General features: G+C 41.2%; 4 protein-coding genes across 5 annotated transcripts; 1 reads left to right on the top strand and 3 right to left on the bottom strand.

Moving 5' to 3' along the window:
- Positions 1-466: 466 nt before the first annotated feature.
- LOC120808795 (protein tyrosine phosphatase domain-containing protein 1-like) lies at positions 467-4608 on the bottom strand. The gene is made up of 13 exons (XM_078081894.1): positions 4472-4608; positions 3904-4086; positions 3742-3822; positions 3309-3427; positions 3048-3185; positions 2675-2946; positions 2275-2577; positions 1900-2151; positions 1702-1818; positions 1498-1599; positions 1313-1393; positions 1119-1229; positions 467-984 (listed from the first exon to the last, which is right to left on the bottom strand). Exons 2-13 carry the CDS (start codon positions 4083-4085, stop codon positions 871-873), a joined length of 1872 nt encoding a protein of 623 aa, XP_077938020.1. The 5' UTR covers position 4086; positions 4472-4608; the 3' UTR covers positions 467-870.
- An 818-nt stretch (positions 4609-5426) lies between these two features.
- On the bottom strand, positions 5427-9465 carry LOC120808793 (ADP-ribosylation factor 4). Its single transcript, XM_040161964.2, has 6 exons — positions 9227-9465; positions 8363-8443; positions 8135-8244; positions 7958-8029; positions 6786-6911; positions 5427-6689 (listed from the first exon to the last, which is right to left on the bottom strand). The coding sequence occupies exons 1-6, from the start codon at positions 9291-9293 to the stop codon at positions 6603-6605; spliced, it is 543 nt and encodes a 180-aa protein (XP_040017898.1). The 5' UTR covers positions 9294-9465; the 3' UTR covers positions 5427-6602.
- Positions 9466-9722: 257 nt separating this feature from the next.
- On the top strand, positions 9723-13884 carry LOC120808784 (uncharacterized). Its single transcript, XM_040161947.2, has 12 exons — positions 9723-10139; positions 10235-10278; positions 10904-10967; positions 11125-11256; positions 11964-12068; positions 12152-12201; positions 12311-12430; positions 12533-12578; positions 12722-12793; positions 12911-13064; positions 13203-13285; positions 13376-13884. Exons 1-12 carry the CDS (start codon positions 10107-10109, stop codon positions 13526-13528), a joined length of 1056 nt encoding a protein of 351 aa, XP_040017881.1. The 5' UTR covers positions 9723-10106; the 3' UTR covers positions 13529-13884.
- Positions 13885-14907: 1023 nt separating this feature from the next.
- LOC120808781 (neuropilin and tolloid-like protein 2) lies at positions 14908-20636 on the bottom strand. 2 transcript variants are annotated; one of them, XM_040161936.2, is made up of 12 exons: positions 20286-20636; positions 19176-19232; positions 18830-18988; positions 18221-18469; positions 18028-18075; positions 17792-17919; positions 17493-17594; positions 17154-17280; positions 16643-16756; positions 16041-16171; positions 15864-15956; positions 14908-15787 (listed from the first exon to the last, which is right to left on the bottom strand). In XM_040161936.2, the coding sequence occupies exons 1-12, from the start codon at positions 20293-20295 to the stop codon at positions 15338-15340; spliced, it is 1668 nt and encodes a 555-aa protein (XP_040017870.2). In that variant the 5' UTR covers positions 20296-20636; the 3' UTR covers positions 14908-15337. The 2 variants fall into 2 exon arrangements, with proteins under 2 accessions (XP_040017870.2, XP_040017871.2); XM_040161937.2 differs by lacking the exon at positions 15864-15956 and having other exon boundaries at positions 20286-20603.
- Between the last annotated feature and the right edge of the window lie 1756 nt (positions 20637-22392).

Genomic DNA, 22392 nt, shown 5'->3' with positions numbered 1-22392 from the left:
ACATTTACATTTAGATTTAGATTTAGATTTAACATTTATATTACTTAACAACTTTGTTACTGCCAAACATTATCCTTGGAAAAGTTATTGCATGAATGTACATGAATTTCTCTCTAAATGTTTGAAAAAGTGACATGTGAATATTGTTGTGCTTTTTTGTTCAGATGATAATGCTAAATGTGGAAAAACTGCGCAGGATTTTGGAACGTGCAACATTTTACAAGCGGCGCCCGGCGGTAAAATAATGAATGGGTTTTACCTGATAGCAAGATGGTACAGTCATTTACACACTGAGTTAGACATGAAACAAAATGTATTAGCCCACAGTAAACGTTGCCTGAGCGGTCTTGTGGTTGTGGCATGGAGACAATTTTCCAAATAGCACACACTACTGTGCTGTTTTGTTGCCAAAATACAAGTTCTGTGAAAGAAAGTGTGCAAAAACAACACAAACACAATTGTTTTTGTGTAAAAGTGTTTATTCAACATCTAGTGTGTACTCTCTTGTATATGTTTTGTAAAGGGAAGAAATAATTGGACCCTATCAGTGAGATTTGGGCACTGGGTTTTCAGAAGCCAAATCCTGCCACGGCCTAAACTAAATACTAAAGCCTAATGTGCCTTCCTATCATAGCAGACATTCAACCAGTGCTTCTGTGCTTACTAATAACACTAACCATGGCTGCCTTCTCTTCAAGCGTCCCAGCAAGCTATAAAAATGTGACAGTGAGCATGCACAATTCCAGGACCTTTAGTTTGAAGAAGCTGAACATGTAATTAAAAATAAATAAAAAAAAACTGAATCTGCCCACATTCAGGTGCAAAAGAAGAAATACTTTTTGGATAAAATGTCTTAAAGATATATACTCTTCAAAGGGCAGAATTAGTGCTGCAGGCCCTCCTGAGGTAGGTGGAGTTGTGGAAGGTTTCTCTCAAATTCGCCTTCAGGACCTTCATCAAAGCTGCAATGCTTCCCACCTCCTCCTGGGGGTGCCGTTGGTTAGAAGAAAAGGAGATAAAAAATGCACATTCATATAAAATCATTATTTATAATGGAGCTAAACACATTCACACACGTACACAAACACACACCTACCTTAATTCCACAATATTCTTACCCTTGTAAGTGCTCGCGCCAGTCGTTGCAGCACCGCGTCCTCTCTGTGTGGACATAAGCTGGTCACTGTGCTCACACAGCTCAGTAGACAGTAGATAGTGTGTCTCTGTGGCTGTAATGTTGACAATAACTTGTTTTTAATTTTTGAAAAATAGGTTTAAAAATATATAGGTCAAATGAATATTCCTTACATACCTTATTGAGCACACTGAGAGACTTCCTGATGTTTGCTCCACAGCTCAACCGTGTTACATCTTCTGGACTCAGAACAGGTTCCTGGATGAGGGTTAGGGGTGCAGAGGAATCAGAGACAGGACAAATAGAAACATGTTAGCGAGAGTGAGGGAAGCACCATCTATTTGAAAAAACTCAGCACTAACCCTCAACTTTTCCAGCCACGTCCATAACAAACAACTGAGAACCTGAGGATCTGACTCGGTGACGAGCAGAGCCCAGCCACAGTCGCTGCTGTTCAGTTCCTCCTGTTTTAATGAGGTGGACAGCATTAAGTTTGTTGCTTCAGAGGTCAAAATCAAAATGTGAAATGTTCTAGTGTTCGAGTTTCGAGTGTTCGAGTTTTTCACCTGCAGCAGATCCGATCTTTGCAGTATGGTTTCTCCACGAAGACCGTGGTCTGCCATCGCCTTTGCAACAGCACGGGCGACAGAGGTTGAGCCAGGATAATGTGGATTTCGGCAAAACTTTGTATCACATGGAGGGAAAATGTTTTAAAGCATTCATATCAAAGCTTCATTCGATTCTTTATTAAGAATAACACCTACCTCACTGTTAGAGCTGTACTTGGGAAGTGGCATGTTCACTTGGTGTCTAGACCTCTTAGCACAGTTGTTCTTTTTCATAAAAGATCTTGGAATTTTGAGTGTATGAGAGGCCTTATTGCTGGTCTGATGGCCTGGTGAAAGTGTTGCAAGCAATGGACTAACAGGTCTCATATCAAGGCGTATCAGATTCTGTACAGACCACTGTCTCTCATTCACAAGTTCCGGGGTGCAGTATGGACTCAACTCCAGATCCTTCAGGACAAAATGCAACAAAGAGAGAAAAGCCTCAGTGACCAGTTGGATATTACATCAGACATTGTCAGATGTCTTATCCCAATTTAAACGTAATCATAGACAAATAATATGAAATTGGACCTCAATTGCTGCGATCCTGCTGAGGTCAGTTTCGCTGTAGCTGCGTCTGTCCAACAGCACCTCTCTCTTCCTCTCCAAGAATCCCATTGGCTCGTCCCAGGAGGACACCGACCCCGAGCTCACCCACGCTCCCCTGTGACCCTCCCTCAGTAAGGGCAAGTACTGTTTGCAGACCAGTGTCTCCCTAACAGTCCTGTTCAAGGTCCTCAGTACTGACCTCTTCTCCAGCTCAGCCTGGATCTCTGGAGGAGCAGGGAGACCCAGGGCTAAGCAGGACAGATGCACACACAGGAGGTACACCACCTACTGGGAGCACAGAAACCAGGAGGTTAACTGTTCTCCGGTGCGACCAGGTACTGTACGTCCACAACAAAGGATTTGTGTGTCAAATGGTTCGGACCTTGGGTGTGTGTCTGAGGGTGCGTGCCTCCTGGCCATGCAGCATTATTGCCTGCCGGTTGAGGTAGTGCTGCAGGGTGAACGGGGCTCCGTGCCGCATGCTGAGGTCTGGGTACTGGACCAGCTGCGTGCCAAGTAGGCGGGCAAAGTCAGACACCTGGCTGAGCTGCGCCCGGGTTTGGATAGAGCGAGGCCTTTTAATCCTCACGTAGTGGACGGCCTCACTCGGGCTGATGCGCAGGGTGTAAATCAGGTAACAGGCTATCAGGACACCTGTTTATCGGCAAGAACGCACTTTGTGTACATTAGTGCATCACATGGGCGCTGACACACAGTGTTTATATGAACAGCAGATACACTATTTGTATTCCTACCTGTCCTGCCCAGGCCTGCATGGCAGTGTACAGCCACCCTTCCTTCCCTCACTGCAAAGGCCAACACCTTCACCCCATCGATCATACTGACGAGGGAGGACACACCAAAATCTTGCATCCCAAAGTTGTAGAAGTAAACTGCAAATGTACCAATATGTGAACGTGTGAGTACATACAGGATGGTAATGGACATTCAAAGGGACAACTATGTTTGTAAACTATGTGATCATTTTGAAATACATTCCAGTATCAAGATCTTACTGTCGTTGTCCATGAAGATCTGTGGAGAGTAGGTGAAGCCACTGCCAGGGTCTAGAAGAGGTCCACAGTGTGCATGCTCTCCAGGGAGCTGCATGTTGATGATTGATCGGATGTTCAACCTGGGAACGAGTGATAGATTATGAAGACAATAGTCAACACTAGCGACTTATAGGTCTCCAATAAAAAGGGTGTAATTGACAATCAATGTCAGATGTCTTATCGCCATTTAAATTGTAAAAAAAAAAAAAAAAAAACGTTTCTTATCTAGATCCATTTGCCTACTACTAATTACCTGTATATGCACACGGGTTTGTACAATGCTAATGTTAACGCCTTTTAGGCTCCTAATTCCTACAATTCCAGCATGCATATCCACCAGCTTCACAGGCACACGGGAGAACAACACAAACATTGCAGCAGTAATACTGATCACCTTTGAAATTGTTCAATGATGTTGTACTTCTCAATTAGATGACTGGCTGGTCGGGCCATGGCAATAATGTCATCCGTCACCCTGCAATAGGAAGAAGTTCCTAATTAGAATTAGTCCTTACAATTTTGGATGGTGGGACACAACAAAAAGCTTCAGTTTCACCAGGAGGAGAAAAGGCCTCGGACAGCCTGTTGATTTAATTTCCAACACTCTGGTCCTTCATAGCGGCAGTCTGCTCCTCCACAGGCCAGCAGACAGAGGAGCTTGGGTGGGATAGCCTTCACAAAGTTCTCCCTGGCCTGGGAGTAGGAAGGCTGTGGCACTGGTATCAGGGCCGGCATCATCCTGGAACCGAAGGAAAACCCCGAGATCCGATTCAGCTATCACACGTTAGATGTGAAGGACTACGACCAAACGGAACGGGGGCTAAAACAAATAACGTTTGCTGTAGGTGTTGACAGGATACAAAAAGAAAATAGCAACATGTGTTCCAGGTTGTCCCTGCAGTGTCCTGTCGTACACCTACTCGCAATATTTGAATAATTTCTGTCATGAGAAAGGTTTTCCTGTGCTGATGTGCGGGTTTGGGGACAGACGTTGCCGCATGTGTACAGTGACTGTAAAGTCCTCTGAGGCTTATTTGTAATTTGCAATATTGTGCTATAAAAAAATAATTGAATTGAAATAATACTACAAATAAAATGAACTCAATAAAATTACAAAAACTTACCCTTTTGATTGTGTTCGACAATGAAGCTGTTAATCCCATTTAATGCATTGCCTGGGTTTACGAGTACATACATGTGCTCCCCTATGCTGACCCTGACTGCTAGTTGCAGATATATCACACACAATGCGTTGCCCCAGCTCCACTAAGCCTGATTAGCTGTCATAAATACATTAGGAGAGACATTCCCACATTATGGCAAGCCAATTATATAATGCTTAGGCCTCCACCTGTAAACAACGTATGCAGGGTTTAACTACCAGGCACCAGCTAATGCATCCCACGTGATTTCACTTGGATTGTGATGCATAGAGTAAGGTTGGTCCCACCGCTGTCCAGCGCTCTCTACTTTCACCACTTACCACATTTTTGGATTGATTTGGACGTTTTGTGGACGTATGGAATAATAACGTAAATACACAAATTAATAATTAGTAAATCAGATGCCTTTATTTCACGGAACAAGCAGGGGTCACAGAAATGCCTCTCATTCATACCATATTGCTTGTAGTGTGGTGTACTTTTACTGTCCAAAATTGTGGAAAGAAACTCAACACTGATTGTACGTAGATCTTTCTGATTATCTGCATGGGCCCTGCTTTCAATTTTGAACACTGAGATTTGTTTTCATCGAATCTCGAGTTACCTACCGCAACTGACAGTTATGTTTATTATCCACTTTCACTTTAATTTACAAGCACACAAAAACCAACATATTCTCACAACCATTTACTGATCTTAGCATGTTTGACATAAGATAACATGTTGGCATGTTCTGTGCAATTTATTTCTCAAGTGCTTTTACACGGATCAGGCACAGCTCTGATAACAGTTGAGCTTTTATAATTTGTGATCATGATACAAGACATCAAGTGACTTGATTTGATCTTCTGTGAAAAGTAAGTAATAAAGAATATTTTAGAATGTTCTCATTAATAACTGGAGACCAAAATGTAAATTGGTTTTAACAGTCTTTATTAAGAGCTTTTTTGTAAAATGTTTTTTGGGAATCATTTTAAGAGTGACAGCTCCGGCATCTGCAAGCATAGGTTGGAATGTACACACAAAAAGAAATAGGGCAAGTATGTTTTTGTTTACAGTATTTGCCTTCAGACACTACAACAAACCGGAACAAACAAAAACGTGCTGCTTTATTGTGTCGGCCATGTGTCCACACAAACAAGGCGCTTCCTTCCTCCTTTTAGAGTGAAAAAGATTTTGTTAAGAGTGTCAGCAGAAATAAAAATCAAATCAAATCCTGATGTATGCTTGGTGGCTGTAAAAATAAAAAGGTTAGACGTAAATGGTATGAAATCCTAGTTGATAGAAGCAATCTACATTTACACTAGTGCGGCTCTGCTGCATGTCAGCATACACTGCAGAAGAAAATGTGTTTTGTCATAATATTCAGTCACTTAAGCACTAAAGTGCCTAAGAATGAGATGCAAAAAGGATTAGTCAGATTTGTGTTAAACGGGACCAGAAGGCACACAGATGGATTCCTCATCCATCTCACTCTACGGGCCACAGGCCTTTAAAGGACGTGAGTACGTACGAGATATAGCGGTGAAGAGCAAAGGATCAGTTCTGTGCAGGAGTCAAATAAAGAGGAGTAAAGAGATGAAAAGCCGCAGGGAGCCGACAGGTCGCCCCTCACCAAAGCTATAGTTGTATTATCAGATCCGCCAGCCCCGAGCTCAATGGCCAACAAAGTCATTCAAATTATACAAGTGGTCAATTACTGCAAATTCTGCCAAGACAGAAGCAGAGGTAACACGTGGAAAAAACACTTCCTTCACTCCAGCTATTGTTTCCATTCAATTTCCCTTTACGGCAATTCGCTCACCACGCAACTGAATGCATATTTAGAAAATTGTTGCCATGTAAGAGTTAGGGAACAAAAAAAAAGAGAAAACAAAAAACAGGACTATAACAAGATAATAAGGTAATATTATTGATAAGAAAAAAAGATGTGGTATTAAAATTTCCCAAAGACAATCATACATTGTCCACCAGCCTAGTCCTTTTGGTCAACATTGGTTCCGGAGGAGCAAATGTTTCTGGATTGAATGTCTGTGCCTTCTCTGCGGTTCTGTGGAGTTGAGCCTCATCTCTCAGTTAGGCTGAGCCTTCTTTAGTTCTTGGTTAACTCTTTGGATAGCCATTCGAGTCCCTCATACAGCCCAGCACCCTGGGTGGCACAGGTAGACTGAATTTGCCACTGTGGGGTAAGAGATGACATGGATTAGAATAGAGAAAGATACGAATGGGACTCTTATCACGAATCTTACTGCGGGCGTTCAGTCACATTGCTTACATTTTTGTGGCGGAGGGTCTGCAGGCCAAGTTTGTCTGTGAGTTCGTTCACTGTTAAGGCATTGGGAAGGTCCTGTTTGTTGGCAAACACCAGCAACACGGCATCTTTCAACTCATCCTCATTCAGCTGGAGGGACAGAAACAGATTTCAACATCAGCTCAAAGACTTCAGGAACCGATTGAAGAATGATCTACACTGAGAAATATCTCTTTCAAAATGTACCGATACGGTACAGTGTACCAATGCAAACCTTAGCTGCAGATGATGACATTTTTTGAATGTAGGACGCATTTTGCTTTGCTTGTGTAATTGGTGCTAGCTGGTTAACCTAGCATGCATGAAAAACCAAAATAATGCATTGCATCCTAAGATGCCCTTTATTTCAAATGTTCCCCATAAGTAGAATAAGGCAAATGTATGATTGATATAAATATATATATATATATAATAATGTATTGTTTTTTTTAAAGAACTGAAAAGGGCACACTGGACATATAATAATAATATATATATTTTTTACCTTCACTTTTGCAGCTGGAGATTTAAGAAGCAGTGAAAGTCATTTTTAAACTAAATAGTTGTCTCTACTTTGATGCTTATTCCTCACTGGCCTTCAGAACTTCATGGTCAAATCAAAAAAATGAGTGCAACATATGAAAAATTGAAATACGCACTACATTGTTATATAAAGTGTGAAAGTGATGACGTGGTATTTTGCTTAGTGTATACCGAATTCTTTTCATTGACAATATTTTGGTGACTCATTGAGGAGTTAACCACACCTATGTGTCTAATGGCTTCAAAAGCCATGGGCTATTGATGCAACACACACAAACAGATCCTACAAATTTGGGATTCACAAAGGGCTGGACCAAATATTTTTTCCATTAAAAGGGAAAAACAAGCCAAAATAAAAACAACGCAACAAGAATCTCTCAATTTTCATCACCTTTCCACCCCGTCATCCCAATCTCCCAATGTTTAATCTAAAAAAACAAAATAGCTGACAAAATTAACAGAAAGGGCATTTTGACTAGTACTCAAATTTGATTAAGATAAACTGACTTCATTGACTAAACTACAAAGGATAAAATGACTCAACTAGACTAAAACTAATAAATGGGTTGTTTAAAAAAAAAGAAAAAACTTCCGTGCTGAAATACCTAACTTACCATCTTCGTGAGCTCCTCTGCAGATTCTGCCACTCTTTCTCTGTCATTACTGTCCACCACGAAGATGAGGCCCTAGATTAGACCACAAAAAGTTTAATAGATTAATTAAGATTAATTTCCCTTTTCTTAACCTTTTCTCAAGGTTGTCCCATGCTACCGGGGCAGTCACATCCATACCTGTGTGTTCTGGAAGTAATGTCTCCAGAGGGGTCGGATCTTGTCCTGGCCACCCACATCCCACACAGTGAAGCTGATGTTTTTATATTCTACTGTCTCCACATTGAAACCTTTATGGGAAAAGAGAAGCAACAGGTTATTGCACCCAAAGTTCAATCAGTAAACATATTTTAATTTAAAAAAAAGGATAAATGAAATGAACTTAAGAACTTTCAGTGTGTCTCTTACCAATGGTTGGAATGGTGGTCACAATTTCACCAAGCTTCAATTTGTACAAGATAGTTGTTTTTCCGGCAGCATCGAGCCCAACTGCGGGAGAAAAGTGTCAACATTTGATCAACCCGTACAGCGAAAAACAGAAATAGGTTTAATCGCGGCGCTCCCTAAGGATCCAGATACAGCACATAAAATGAGCACACAATGATACACGATGACACCCGTAAAACGTCATAACGAGTTGGTCAACGTTGGAGTTACCCAATAAAGGGTTATAGAAGTAGGGAAGCGAAAACCCGTGAAAAGTTACCGTCTAACAAATTAGACTCTCATAACTAATATGAGATTTCTCTATACAACGTTAGCTGATTACCAATGAACAACCATTATAACAAGTAAAGTGGTGGGATACTGGAAGTGAGGAAAGACACACTTGGAAATTTCTGCCTAACAGTCTTTTATTAAAACGCTATTACATTATATAAAAACACAGACATTTATTTTAATTATATTTAAGCCATTTTCCTGGGAAGAAATTGTCCTCTGCTGATCCGGCTGCCAAACTTCTTTCTAAGCAACCGAAATGGGGCTAACGTGATATGCTAGCATAGTGCTGGTTGCGAACGCTAACCTTATACTTTATAACGTTATACATACAACTGCAATTAATCATATAGTCATTGATTTTTCTTTCATTCCGCGTATGCCTCAATGTTGTACTTTGCAAGTGTGCAACCGCACTGCCAATGAAAGCACATCAAGAACTAATTTAGCTAACGCTAGCCGGCTATCTAGCTAGCTAGCAGCTACCGTTACTCACCGAGCTTAGCTACAGTTAAAGCCAAAAACCCTGTCGCCAACACAGGCTTCACTCACCCATCAAAATCCTCATTTGTTTTTTGCCAAACATCCGTTCAAAGATCGACGAGATTGTTAGCCCCATATTCGCTCGACGATGTCTGAATATATTGTAAGAAAGAAGGACTGATATTAACCTCAGCAAAACTGACGTGTATTAGCTTTACGCTGATCCGGTTATAGGGCTCTGCCGAGTGCCACGTCCGGGCCAACGTGGAATCCACGACGTCATCAGTTTGAATCAACTTTATCAACACACACCTAAATCTGTAAACATCAACTTTTTTTATGTGCATCGTGTAGTTTTTTACCAACAGATCCAATATGTGTTTGTATATAATATACACGTCATTACTGAGCAGTCCGTCGTTAACACAGAAGAAATTACTCAGAATTTCGTTCAGGCAAAATAATAGTTTTCTGTAAAAGTGCAGTGCTGTTTCATGCCGCTAGATGCCTCTGTATCACAAACCTATATCTCTGTTTCTTGAGCTCTATGTTGTTAATACAAAACATTACAGATGAATTGTCATGACAGTTACACACGTTAGTCACAGCAGCTTATCAAATAAGGTTTATATACTAACTGCATCCATCATTTTGGCAGGAAATGGAAGCTTCCAACAACACGGGTCAAAGTAGTACGAGGGATATTTGTTTTATTGTTTAAATATCTTGACTAGTGGTAAGAGAAGAAACATTCCCATTCCACCTCGGGACTTCTTTTTAAAGGCACAAGCTTAAAGCAGGTGGAGTCAAACAGCGACATGTGACGAGGCGAGTATTATAGAGGAAGAAGCAATCATATTGTCACAAAGGTTGGTTATGGAGACGGGTTATTTAGCGGTGCCCAAGAACAGTACAGAGGAATTTGAATAGATTTTTTTTTTAATTCACCATGGAGCTTAATGGTATACTGAGTGGATATCAGGTAGGAACTTACACTTTATAGCCTATTTTTCAGCTTTCTTGAATGAATTGATACATGTCTGATAACAATGTTTGAAATCTGTTTTTTTTATTCAGATTGATGTTCTTTCCACTGAGTACTTAGTGTTACTTACTCCCAGGTAAAATGCTTCCTCAAATGTTTTTTCTATTTCATGCTTGCTTCCTTACCAGCAACAAATGTTGAATATTTACGTTAAAATGAGTACAGCAAGGTTATCAGCAGAATACCGGTCTTATTATTTCAGTTTTCTGATACAAGGTTTGCTATAAGTAAGTGTAATAAGTATCGAGCACGTCACAGGATGTTTGTAGCTGCTGAGAGTTTCTTTCAGTGAACTAATTCACTCTGCTGCTGCGTACTGCCATCTTTACGAGTGCCTCGTTGTCTTACTTTTGCTTGTGATAAAGAATAGCTGGTGCACCACTAAATCCGGGGGGGAAAAAAAATATTTAATTGATTTCTGGAGCCAAGAGAAGCGTTATGATGTATGAATCATCCTACAGCTTTTTATGCAGGTGTCACCTGAATCAGAGAAACGTCGTCTTTCAGGCTTCGGGCCCTATCTCGTCCTCCGACACTGAATAGTTAAATCTACCCACCTTCTTTTATACTTAGTGTTGATGTGGTGTGTCTTACTGTGGCTTCAAAACCTCGTACACAGGAACTGAACGCAGGGCTGATAAAAATGAGCCCAAAGCTCTTTGCTGTTCAATAATATTCCACATATTTCTGATTAACCGCAGTGTGATTGGGAGTTTTTCTGTCCTGGTGGTTTCCGTGGTGAGATGGAGGCACTTAAAAGAGCAGGTGAGTCAGGTGGTTTGTAGTTCTGTATTTGTATTTATTTATTTACCATATGTTGTGTGGTTGATCAGTAGACTACATTCTATAGCTGTAAAGCTAAAGTTTGCTGATGTTTTGCTACAGATTTGAATTTGAATAGACTTTAATTATTTGTTTGCAGGTGCACCTCCTGGTGCAGCTCTCTCTGGCAGACCTCCTGGCTGCTCTGATCCTCATGTCCACCAGTGTCATGAATAAAGTTAGCATCGACAACAGTGTAGCCGTCTGCCAATACAGCCTGCCGCTGTCACTGGTGAGAAACAGTTACTTTCACCTTGTCAGTCTTCTTACCCTGAATCATTTACGTGGTGGTTTCCTGGAGGAGGTTCATGTTTGAGGGTTAATGTATTACAACCAGACAGGGACATCAAGAGATGTATCAGAAATATCTGTCTTTAGAGGTTAGATCACTATTACGTGTTGAATCGAATCCCCTGAGTTAGTGATGACTGTAACTGGAACCGAGCAGTAAAATATGTCAAAAGCATCTGTTCGTTATATCACATCCATAAAAGAAAAGGGGTCGGCAGTTATGCTGCTTCCACTTTTTATTTCACAGTGCAAAGAGTTAAGGGCAAAGAAGATTTGCTTATACATTCAATTTTCTTTTTACAAAAGAATAGATTGTCGGAAGACAAACACTGGGGCTTTCATTCAAAAGGTAGATATGGAAAATATTTAGCCTTTCGAAGTCCAATATTTATTCAAAGCAAAATGTCAGGTTACATTTCTGGAAATGATACAACCCCAAGCCTGAGAGAAATAATTGTATTGGTTGCGCTGATATTCTCAAAAACCTCGTTTGGCCTTAAACCCCTTAACCTCTTCAAAAAAAACGAATGGAGTATAAATCATAGCTAATGACATTTAGGGTCACATTTTGCTTCAGTGTTTATTGTGCTGCAATGATTCGTTTTACTTAAGTTTTGCATATTTCTGTGTCCGTCCGTTCCGTTCCAGACATTTTACTTCATTTCATTTCTGCTGGTGGCGGTCTACGCATGGAAGTCGAGGAACCCAATCCAAGGATGGAGAGCCAGACCCACAGAGGATGAGGGGGTGCAAGTGAGGCTTCCACTGTGTTTGTAGGTTATGATTGTACAAAAAGAGTTAGAACCGATTCAATAACCGATCTGTTCACTTTACAGATTCAATGTAGAAGGAAAATAGTGGCTCTACCTCTATATGGCATTGTTTGGTGAGTTTGCTACCAATATTCTATAAGTTAAATTACAGTAGCCGCATTTTTGGAGGCCATCTTGTTACACACAATTTATATTTGCATCTCTGTTTTTCCAACACAACAGGTTGATCCCCATCGTAATGTACTTAGCATATGTGCTCACTCCCTTCATAAAATACACCTCACTGTTTCCGGTCAGCGGCAGTTCAGCGATCGTTCGTAATGATACAAAATACTGCACCAGGTGAGCATTTGAACCTACTCTTAAATCACCAGTTTCAAATATGCATCAGAGGAGAAACAGGTGTAATCCAATTGATTTTTTAAAGTTGTATCTGTTTCTTAGTTGTATCTTGTTCCTGCATGTCTGGAGGGATTCCTGCTCTGATGATGTAAGCATTGCACACTATTGACAGTGTGCTTTAATTCTGTATTTATTCACTTTAATTTGCAGTGTTTTATTTCACAACCTTTAATTATTATTTAATGTTCATATATGTGATTAGCATTTTTGTTCACATTTTTTTCTTCCAAGGAAAGAATTCATGACACGTTCATCAGAGTTTTTCTTTTCCTCGTTGTGATACCAGTGATGTTGTCTTGCTCTGTAAGTAATATGCAATAATTTGTTTTCACCTTTAATTTTACAGCGCTATCTACAGCCTTGAATGAAATATTTACATTGGTGTAAGCCGGCTGTTGATGATTGTTTTTCTTGTTTTAGGTCATTTACTATAAGGTTGGGAAATGGTATGAAAGAAATGAGCAGGAAGGGCTATTTCCTGTGGAGGGAGATGGACGTTCAAGAAGGAGAATCAAAGGAGTTTTTTCCACAGCAAGAAATATGGTGCTAGTCATCTTACTCAGCTGGGCACCAGGTACACACTCTCCCTCTCACACACACACACACATACACATGCGCACACACATGCACATTTAAATCGAATGTCGAATGTTCCTCAAATTTAAATCTTTTATCAAATGAATGCCCCACTGTCTGTTTCTTTGTGCTGTAGCTCTCTTCCTCATTCTACTATCTACCCTGATGATCTGGACAAACATTGAACAACGCAGCCTATTTGGCATTTATATGATACAGGTATGTTTCAGCAGAGTAAAAATCAAAATATTTTCTGCTGTCTGAGCTGAAGATTCTGAAGAGAGCTGAAGAGCTATTTTCTTTTTACAGGCCGCAAGTGTGTCTTTGCAAGGCTTCCTGAACAGCATGGTTTACGCTTGGAGGCGACCCAACTTCACGGAGGCCGTTTTTGGGGAGAATACACCCCTTGTGGCACAGCAGCACTTGGCCTTCTTTGATGAATCACTGAGAAGCTCATTTTGATTGCAGACCCTAAATGTTCGGAGCGACATTCTTTGTGCTGCAGAAACAACCTCCTGGCCTGAGGCAGCGTGACCCCGTGGCTGCACACTTCATGTATTTGAATGAATGTAGACTGAAACATATGATCTCATTTCTGAGCCAAGGATGAAAGGAAATGAAAAAGATGAAGGACACACAAAAGCTCTTAATGAAAACAAAAACAGATGCCTGTTTTTCTCTGCGTATTCAAGCATTTTTTTTGTATGAATGGGAACAAAACGATTTCTGGAGGAATTGTAGGATTGTGTTGTATTTATATACGTGCTATTAATGTACTGTTTTGTTCGGGATTAAAAATGCTGTTAAGAATTATGAAATGATTGTGTGATGTGATTTTCCTTTTGAGAATTTTCTTTACAGGTGTTTATATTGTTTGATAATGTGCTTTTTAAACATGTGTTTTAACAGCTGACCTGGTATGCACAGTCAATCTGTGGTTCAAGAAAAGAATTTTGAAAAACCTGTTTCGCGTTGCACCATCTGCAATAACATAGTGTTCAGTCTGAGTAGCATTTATGAGTTGGAACCCTGACAAATGCTGACAAAGAAGGGACAGAACATCTGCTTTGTCACGTCTGTGTGCATCTCATAAAGATTAGTGCTTTGTTGGGTAACTGAAGTCACACATCAGGGATACATGACATACAGGATCAGACATCATACAGCTTTGTGTTATTATATCCTAAACATCATGGACATGTGGACACGGACCCTGTTAATGGTTGACAAACCTGTTGGTGTTTGATCACCTGACTCACTCATTTATCTGCTGTACTATTAAGTCAACTTGAACTTTCTTTGCTGAAGGTCACGCAGCTGCCTGCATGAGGGTGACACAACACATAACGTAAAGGATGTACTTAACAAAGTTGTGTAAGATGATACGTGTTTTTTACTTGTATTCGTTATGAATTCAGTTGAAGAACAAAGAACAAAAAACCCACGTGTGATAGGATTCAAATCGTCGTATTTCTTTGAATATGTTTTATTCTCCAGCTCGTGGAGAGGCCATCTGTCAAAGGTGTAGTAAACAGTAAACAGATCTCTGATTTAATCATTTAATAACATTTACCAGATCAGTTAATTCCGTGTCTACAGCCCAAATAAAAAATGAAACCAAAGGCTAGCCGTTAAAATGCCAAACGGTCCGGTCCTTTTGGTAGTGATGTGATAATTACCATTAAAAGGGAATTTCCAATCAGCATACTTGTGTGACGCACCTTTTAAAAGGTTGCTGCTCGACACAAACAAACCTGCCTCCTGGACGGGACATCAGTGACTGCTCAACTGCTGACGCATTCAAAGGCTTGATGATACTTTTCATGAACCAAAAAGGGTGGTGGAGTGTACGTATATATTATTTAATGCAGCTGATAAGAGATCAACAGAAACTGAAAGGTCATTCATCCATTATTTCCTTAAAATGTACCATTTACTCAGAGTTTGAACATTGATTGAAAACGTTTTTCAACAAAATCAAATTTCTTTACAGTAAATTGTTTTTCAAACAAAATACATTGGAAATAAGAATCATCATCTTCCCTTTCACAAGGATCCCAAATACAAAAGCAGCTCACTATCGGCTGTTTTAATGTTCAAATAGAGTCGGCGGTGCTCAAGTATCTTGAATTTAGTTTATAAATCCTGAAGAACGGTTCCTCTCAGTGGGAAGGAGGCAAGTGAAAAAAGAAAGGTCCAGGAATCCCCCCAAAATGTGGCTCTGTTTCATAAAGGTGTCACTTCAGTACTTTCCCTCCTTGTCTTTTCTTTTCAGAAGTCCATGGACAAGGACCTTTGCTGGGCCATTTCGTAGTTACCTCTTCGGCTTCCTGCTCCGCGCACGTACACATCATACCTTCCATCTTCCTCAACCTCTTCGTCCTCTTCCATCACTCTATCTTGACGGCCCATCGTTCTGTCCGCCGTACCCTGACGTCCTTGCGTTCGTCCCGGTTTCATACTGGGCCAGCTCTTCTTCCGCATACTGCTGTTCAAGTCCCTGAAGGTAGGTAATGCGCTTTGCAGGTCCCCCCTGAAAGGGAGAAGCTCCAGGGACCCTCTGCCCATTTGACGTGCACCGTGGATGGCTTTGACGGAGTTAAGAGAAGCCTGAGAGCCGCAGTGGTGTTCGTGAACACAGCGTGAGCCGGATGAGGATCTCCTGAGTGCCTGCAGGGACTGGAGCTCCTCTGATAACTCCCCGAGGTCTGCAGACATGTCCTAAAAAAGATACCGTTGTTGTGTAAAAGAAAACAACCTTGTAAAGCGAACAATGTTTCGAAGTAATCAAACTAACCTTGTCTCTGAGAGTAAAGAGTTCATAACGCGGGGGGTCAAAGACCTCCTGGGAGTCCCCTCGATGGAACAGGTTATTCTTACGTACCAACACCTAACCGACACCAAATTATGATTCAACACACCGATATTTTGAGACGCGACACAGATTAATAAACATAGCATCACTCTATAGTACCTTTTTTCTTGGCTGTTTTACTTGCACCAGGATGGAGACGATGAGGAGCAGTAACACAACTCCCGTAGACACACAGATTACTGTCCCATGAGTCTTTGTGATCTGGTGAAAAACCCCTTTGTTCTTTTTCTCTATGAAGAGAAACAAAGAAACAATGAAATATGTCGCAGGGAGTACCTCAGTAAATCACCGGCTGCCATTTCCATCAGTTCGGTCCCTATATTTGGTCTCTAGGTGCAATTCAGAGCCTTCACTAAATCCCAGTTTCACTGATAAATAGCCAAAGTAATAAATTAAGATGCTTAAGAGCCAATAAGTCAAAAGGCCTTAATGGTATTTTTGCTAGAAAGCCGCCAAAGATGAGATCATGATTTCTCCTGCCAAGAGGACATTGTGAAAGGATATTCTGTACAGTCCAACATTCTCCAGTATGCACTACTTTGTATCAGGGACAAAAATGAAAGACTTTTGAGCACATTTAAGAAAAAGAAGAGTGTCTATTTTAAAGCAGATTGTTAAGCAGGTATTACAGTACATATCGCCACACAACTCATTTTATAATACAGCACAGCAGATTTTGTGTTTAGGCACAACTGGAATACCTTTGCAGTTGCTTTCATCCCAGGGAAAGACACAGTTTTGTATGCCGTTGCACACCAGAGAAGTGTTGATGCACATGTTAGTGTGGCAAAAGAATGCACTTCCCAAACAGGGTGCTGAAACACAAACAAGTGCATGAGGATGTGATGCAATCAGAGCCAACATTTGCTAGTCACGTTACACTGTTGCGTTACGCTTTTCTGTTATGACACGTTGTTACATTACATTGTTACTTTATGTCACGTAGATACGTCACTTTGTTACGTCACGTTGTTACGTTACGTAGTTACGTTATATAGTTACATTACATATTTATGTTACATGTTTATGTTACAGTTACGTTTTTACGTCACAGTGTTAAATTACGTTGATACGTTACGTTGATAGGTCACCTTGAAAGGCTCCATTTTTACGTAGTTACGTTACGTTGATAGGTCACCTTGAAAGGCTTTAGAATATAGGCTAAAATGGCATATGGCAAATTTTCCGGAGTTATCCGAAGGTGAAACTCACGGTCCTCAAAAGAAGTGAACAGCATCTTGAAGCGGCTGAGACGGCTTGTTTCATCAGCCCACATCCTCACTACTCCGACACCGGTGTCCAGCATGATGTCATTAGCTACTGTACTACAAAACTTGGCCTGCAAGAAACCACACACTATTTTCTTGTAATGTTTTGGATGTGCGGTCTCATTGAGGCCAAGGTCTGTAAAACAGTTGCAAATTGTATGACAAGGCAAAAAAGATACAAGTACAATGTACAATGCAATAAAATGTGCAACAAAATACAGATTGAGGTGCTTTTTTTCTTTTTTACAGGATTTACAGGATTTTTTTTTACAGTATGTATTACCTTCAGGTCCTCGATGGCATTACTACCATCATAAACCGCTACAAAGTTCTTCTTACATTCATTTGAGTTTTCCATTTGGTATTCCAAGAAACGCAGGTAAATCTGGAATAAGCAGTGAGGAGAGATGGAATGAGCCCTCTGATGACATCAGGACCGCACAGAGCCTTCACATCTTCTGCCGCAAACTACAAACTACTACAATCAAGCACATTTATCTCTGGTTTTTGCAGAAACAAAGCTTATTTTTTTATTAAGATAATATACAGGAATGTAAAACCAAAACAGTCCGAATGCCATACCCTGTTATTCGCAGGGGCTCGTATAGTCCAGATGCAGTCCACTGCCTGGTCTTGCTTCACTTTATATTCCTCCTCCACCTGACTGGAACGGATCAAGCCGTCAGCTCCACTCAGCTCAAACTGACAATCTGACCAACGGGCAGAGAGTAGACAAGAGGAAGGCCATTTGAGCAGATGGTGAAAGGAAGCTTCTGTTAGTTAGTTATTGGACTAGGCGGGGACGTGTAGTTGTCTACCTGGGATGGGGTTTAAGAGTCCTCCCACGTGCAGATGAAACTCAGGATCTTTTGAGGGGAAATTAGTAAAGTACAGTCATTTGGTTGGCTAATAACAGCAGAGACATTTCAAAGCATTCATTTGAGAACAATGGATGAACATTCACTAAGGACGAGGATTGTATAGTGAGAACATCCACAGGGTTTTAATCACCTGCTGTGAAGCTGTACTGGACTTGAAAGCCGATCCCCTCCAGCTCGTCGTCGCTGAAGAAGCGGATCCACATGAAGCGTCCGCTGGATAGAACCAGTCCAGGAGTGGCCGAGCCACAGAAGCGGTTGATGAGTGGCGAGAAGCTGAAGGGGCCGTCCCGCACCTCGATGTGGTCGAAGCGACATTCGAACGAGGCTTCGATGTAGAAGGTCTGATCAAACAGCAGCTCTATCCTCTGGCGGGGAAGAGCTGAGGGAAGCAGAGTGATTTAGTGACCAGAGAAGCGTGTTTGGTGACCTATTGTAGAGATGCACAAAATGACAACACACATCCTTTGCTGGGTCTGCCAGCTTGTTTGTATTTGTAATACCACAGAGGGAAAACTTTAACTTGTGTGTTTAATCACAGTAAATCCTGAAATAATAATCCAAACACCAGTGTGACCAAGACAGATGATTACAAGTACTGGTGTTATTTTGATCTGAGGATTCCCTTTAACCTCTATCAGGGGGCTCGAACCTAATTCAACATGGAAATCATTATAAAGACTCTTTCACCAAGAACTGTTTTTTAACAGAAGGGAAAAAATCAGGCTTAGTTGTTGGTTACCTTCCAGTACGTAGAGGCACTCCTTGTTGGGAGGGTATGTTTTGGGGTAGTTTGGGGAGCTAAAGGAGCCCCCTTCTGTGTTTCGTTGCCAGTTTCCACATTGATGAGGTTGCTTCGGCCGTTGGGAAGATCTAACCCCCTTTGAGTCTGCCCCTCCATCTGTATGTACGACAGCCAAGAATTTTGTCTTACATTCAATGATGGAAACATTATCTGTGTAGTTGGTGATGAACATGTGAAGACTGAAGACTGGCCTCTTTCCGTAAATAATGACATTTAGATTGATAAAGTAAATGCAATAGGGGGATTGTCCATCAAAAGAGTGTAGTGAATGTATCAATCCTACCTTCAGTCTTTTGTGCCAAAGCGAATCCTTCTTCAAGGAACAGGAGAGACAGCAACACTGCAAAAGAAGCGTTGGGTGAAGAGTTCAATCAAAGAATAAAACAAATAGAGAGAGCTTAGCAGGATTTGTGTGGATATGCTTTGGTGTCTTAGATGAAATCCTGAATGTATACAACAGGTCAGGCAGTTTAAGAGCTTGACAGGGACAGAATCAGAACACATTGCTTCTACAATCTGCTCGCTTAACTCTTATTTCTACACCCCCCCTCCCCAAAGGTCTCTAACGCAGAGTACGAGAGTAGGAAGGCACTGTTGGCACTCTGCTGTCGGCCTCACTGTGCAAAGATCTCTGACAGGAAATAATAACCTTTTGTCATGAAGTCATAATTTGTGCTACATTTGCTTCTATTACATAAAATATGACCTAAATCGAGCATCTAGCCCGTGGACACCAGGCCACTAGTGTCGCTTTGAGTTTTCACTAAAGTGGCGTGTTGACGGGTTCCTGTGAAGGTCCACTCACAAGCTGCAAAGCTAAACGACGGAATAATGCAGCCACGATGTGGGCAGCAGGACACAGTGTGTCATGTCTGACTGCCAGAGTTTGTGTGGAAAAAGACTACTTTTGTCAAAGTAGACATTTTCCCAGCCGATGCTATCTTTGTCCTGGCATTTGGCACAGACGGTTGAACAGAGTGATAATTTAGCAGCAGCCCAGATGCTCCAAAGACGCCACGTGCTGATGCGAGAAAGAGATTTCCTCCTTTAATTTGTTTTTCTCATTTTATTTATTTTAGTTGTTTTTACTTTAACAAAAGAGCACGTGGCGTATTATGACAAGCAAAGTTGAGCGTATTTCGGGCTTTTCAGGAATCAGGAATCAGGGAACATTTATCACCAAAATATGTCAGACATACAAGGAATTTGACTTGGCGGTTGGTGCATAGGAGCAGACAGTTAGACAATGGACAACAAGACAGATAAGACAACACGTGGAATAAAATAATAAAATATAAGGCCATGGGTTAGTTTAAAAATAAAAAAATAAAATAAAAACGATCACCAATCACCAAACGTCCTAAATCATGTAAATATGGATTATCCCACTCACCTACAAGCATCCTCTAAGCCGGAGTCCGTTTTCTGGGATTTGATTTCCAAGTTGGCCGACTGTTTATCCCTCACATCCCTCCGTCAATGCGACACATCAGAGCATGTTGGATTCGCCGATTCACAGAAGCCAACTTTCACCTTTTCATCCTAATCCCATTGGTCGAGATGAAAGAAGCTTCTGGAGCAGAAAATCAACTTCTGACTCAGCATCAGTATTCCCTTGTGGAATAAGATAAGTCAGATGAGGTCAATTTCCTGCGTTTCCTGCGGAGCTCAAGTCCATCTGCCTGACAGTTGTCCTCTCAAATACACGGATGATCTGTCTGAGGCTGCTCGCGGTTTTAAGATCGGGCTCGGTTGGCGCGAGAAGGGGGAAGAGCTGATTGCGCATGTGCATCATCGTATATGAGTAATAGGTTATATGATTATCCCCTCGTAGCCGGTTTGGCATGGTAATGAAGTGCATCAGGAATTTCCATATTTAAAACAAAGGATTAGCTGATATGGGCAAGTGGCCAGACGCGCACACAAGGGGCACCTTTTCCAAAAGACGCACTATAAATAAATAAGTCACTTCTTTGCAGAACAGACATCGGGGCACGTTCCCTGTTTCTCTTGAAGGACACTGTGCCGAGAGCCTAAGAAAGCTGGCTCGAGCTGCAGACGGATGGAGACGGAAGCCAAGAATTGGTGGGATGGAGATTTGTTCCCCTTTAACGACGGAACCTGTCACCATGCAGGTCCACTGCCAGATTTATGCCATTGTTGCTGATTGCAACTGCTTGAATGAGCTACTTTGCTCACGGACAAGGACAACGTAAAGGATGCCCTCTGCAGCTGAACATTTCTCCTTTTGACAAATGCCTTTCACTCTCCCACTTCCATCCATCACTTTGTAGGAAGACAGGAAAGGGTCTGGGCAGAAGTATCACCCGTTACAACGGCCGTTTTAATGTACAAAGTCTCCAAAGCCATAATTATTCAGTAACATGATGCATTCCACCACTTCCACCAGTAACCACTCTGGGGTGAATTCATTTGGCAGGAGATAATCACACTCGCCCCTACAACATATGTCCAATCAAAAAAAGCTGCATCCTCTGGGTCCGTCCTTGCTTTTGGTTATTAGCTGTAAGCGTTAACTCTTGGATGGAAGCTTTATTTCCTCGGGAGTGTTTGGTCTTGGGGATCGCTGGGACAAGTCGTTGAGGGATCTGTACCTGCTCTCCCGCTGGTGCTTTGAATCCACCGTGAGTAAATCCAGGACAGCGTTTGTAATAGTAATAATAATTATTTTTTTTAACGCAGATGGTATGAAAAATGTCAGAATTAACCAAAAGTTTTCTTTTTATTTCCATCCAAGAGGTGTCCTTGAGGTCTCTCAATTGCTTTCACCTGTCTCTCTAAAAACTATTCAACAGTGACAATAATCACACACATTTTTACAACGGCGAAACCTTTTTTAAGCAACGAGCAACAGGAATGAAGACAGAAAAGTGGAGCTGAAGGAACGAAATGAATCCCACACTGTTCAGGATTGTAATTAGCATTTTGATTGGAGTCTTAACCAGGAAATTGATTGCTCTTATAAGCATGTGGTTATGGATGAAATTAACGTCTTTAATTAATTAATAACTACGGTTGAGTGAGCCAAGTGACACTGCTGGGTGAAATCAACTTTTTACTCCCTCGATCATTCTCATTTTAATTGTAAAAGGACACACGTGGGTGCATGTGCGTGGCTTGCATTGGATATTACTGAAAACGTCCGACAATTCTAGAAGCTTTCAAAGAAAAGGGTCATCGTTATGATCAGGGGTTACAGTTCACAGCTACATGTAGGGTTAATAAGTCCTTGCGTTATCAATTAATAATACATATTACTATCTGCTCGTGCTTTAAATCCACAGTGCAGTAAAACAAAACAGATTTAATTTAAATGAAGGGCACTTTCATCAGTGTCTGAGAAAAGTCATTAAGATACCAAGAGCCTGTGATTGGCGGGGAATCCCTATGGCCTATTACTGTTAATGGGAAGCGCAATGGCCCACAAGTCCAAACTATATTGGGTGGAACAGATTACTGCATCCCAGTGACTTCTCTTT

Source organism: Gasterosteus aculeatus, chromosome X (assembly GCF_964276395.1).
Source record: "Gasterosteus aculeatus chromosome X, fGasAcu3.hap1.1, whole genome shotgun sequence".
NCBI classification, from domain to species: domain Eukaryota; kingdom Metazoa; phylum Chordata; class Actinopteri; order Perciformes; family Gasterosteidae; genus Gasterosteus; species Gasterosteus aculeatus.
This window is presented reverse-complemented; position numbering and strand designations above follow the sequence as displayed.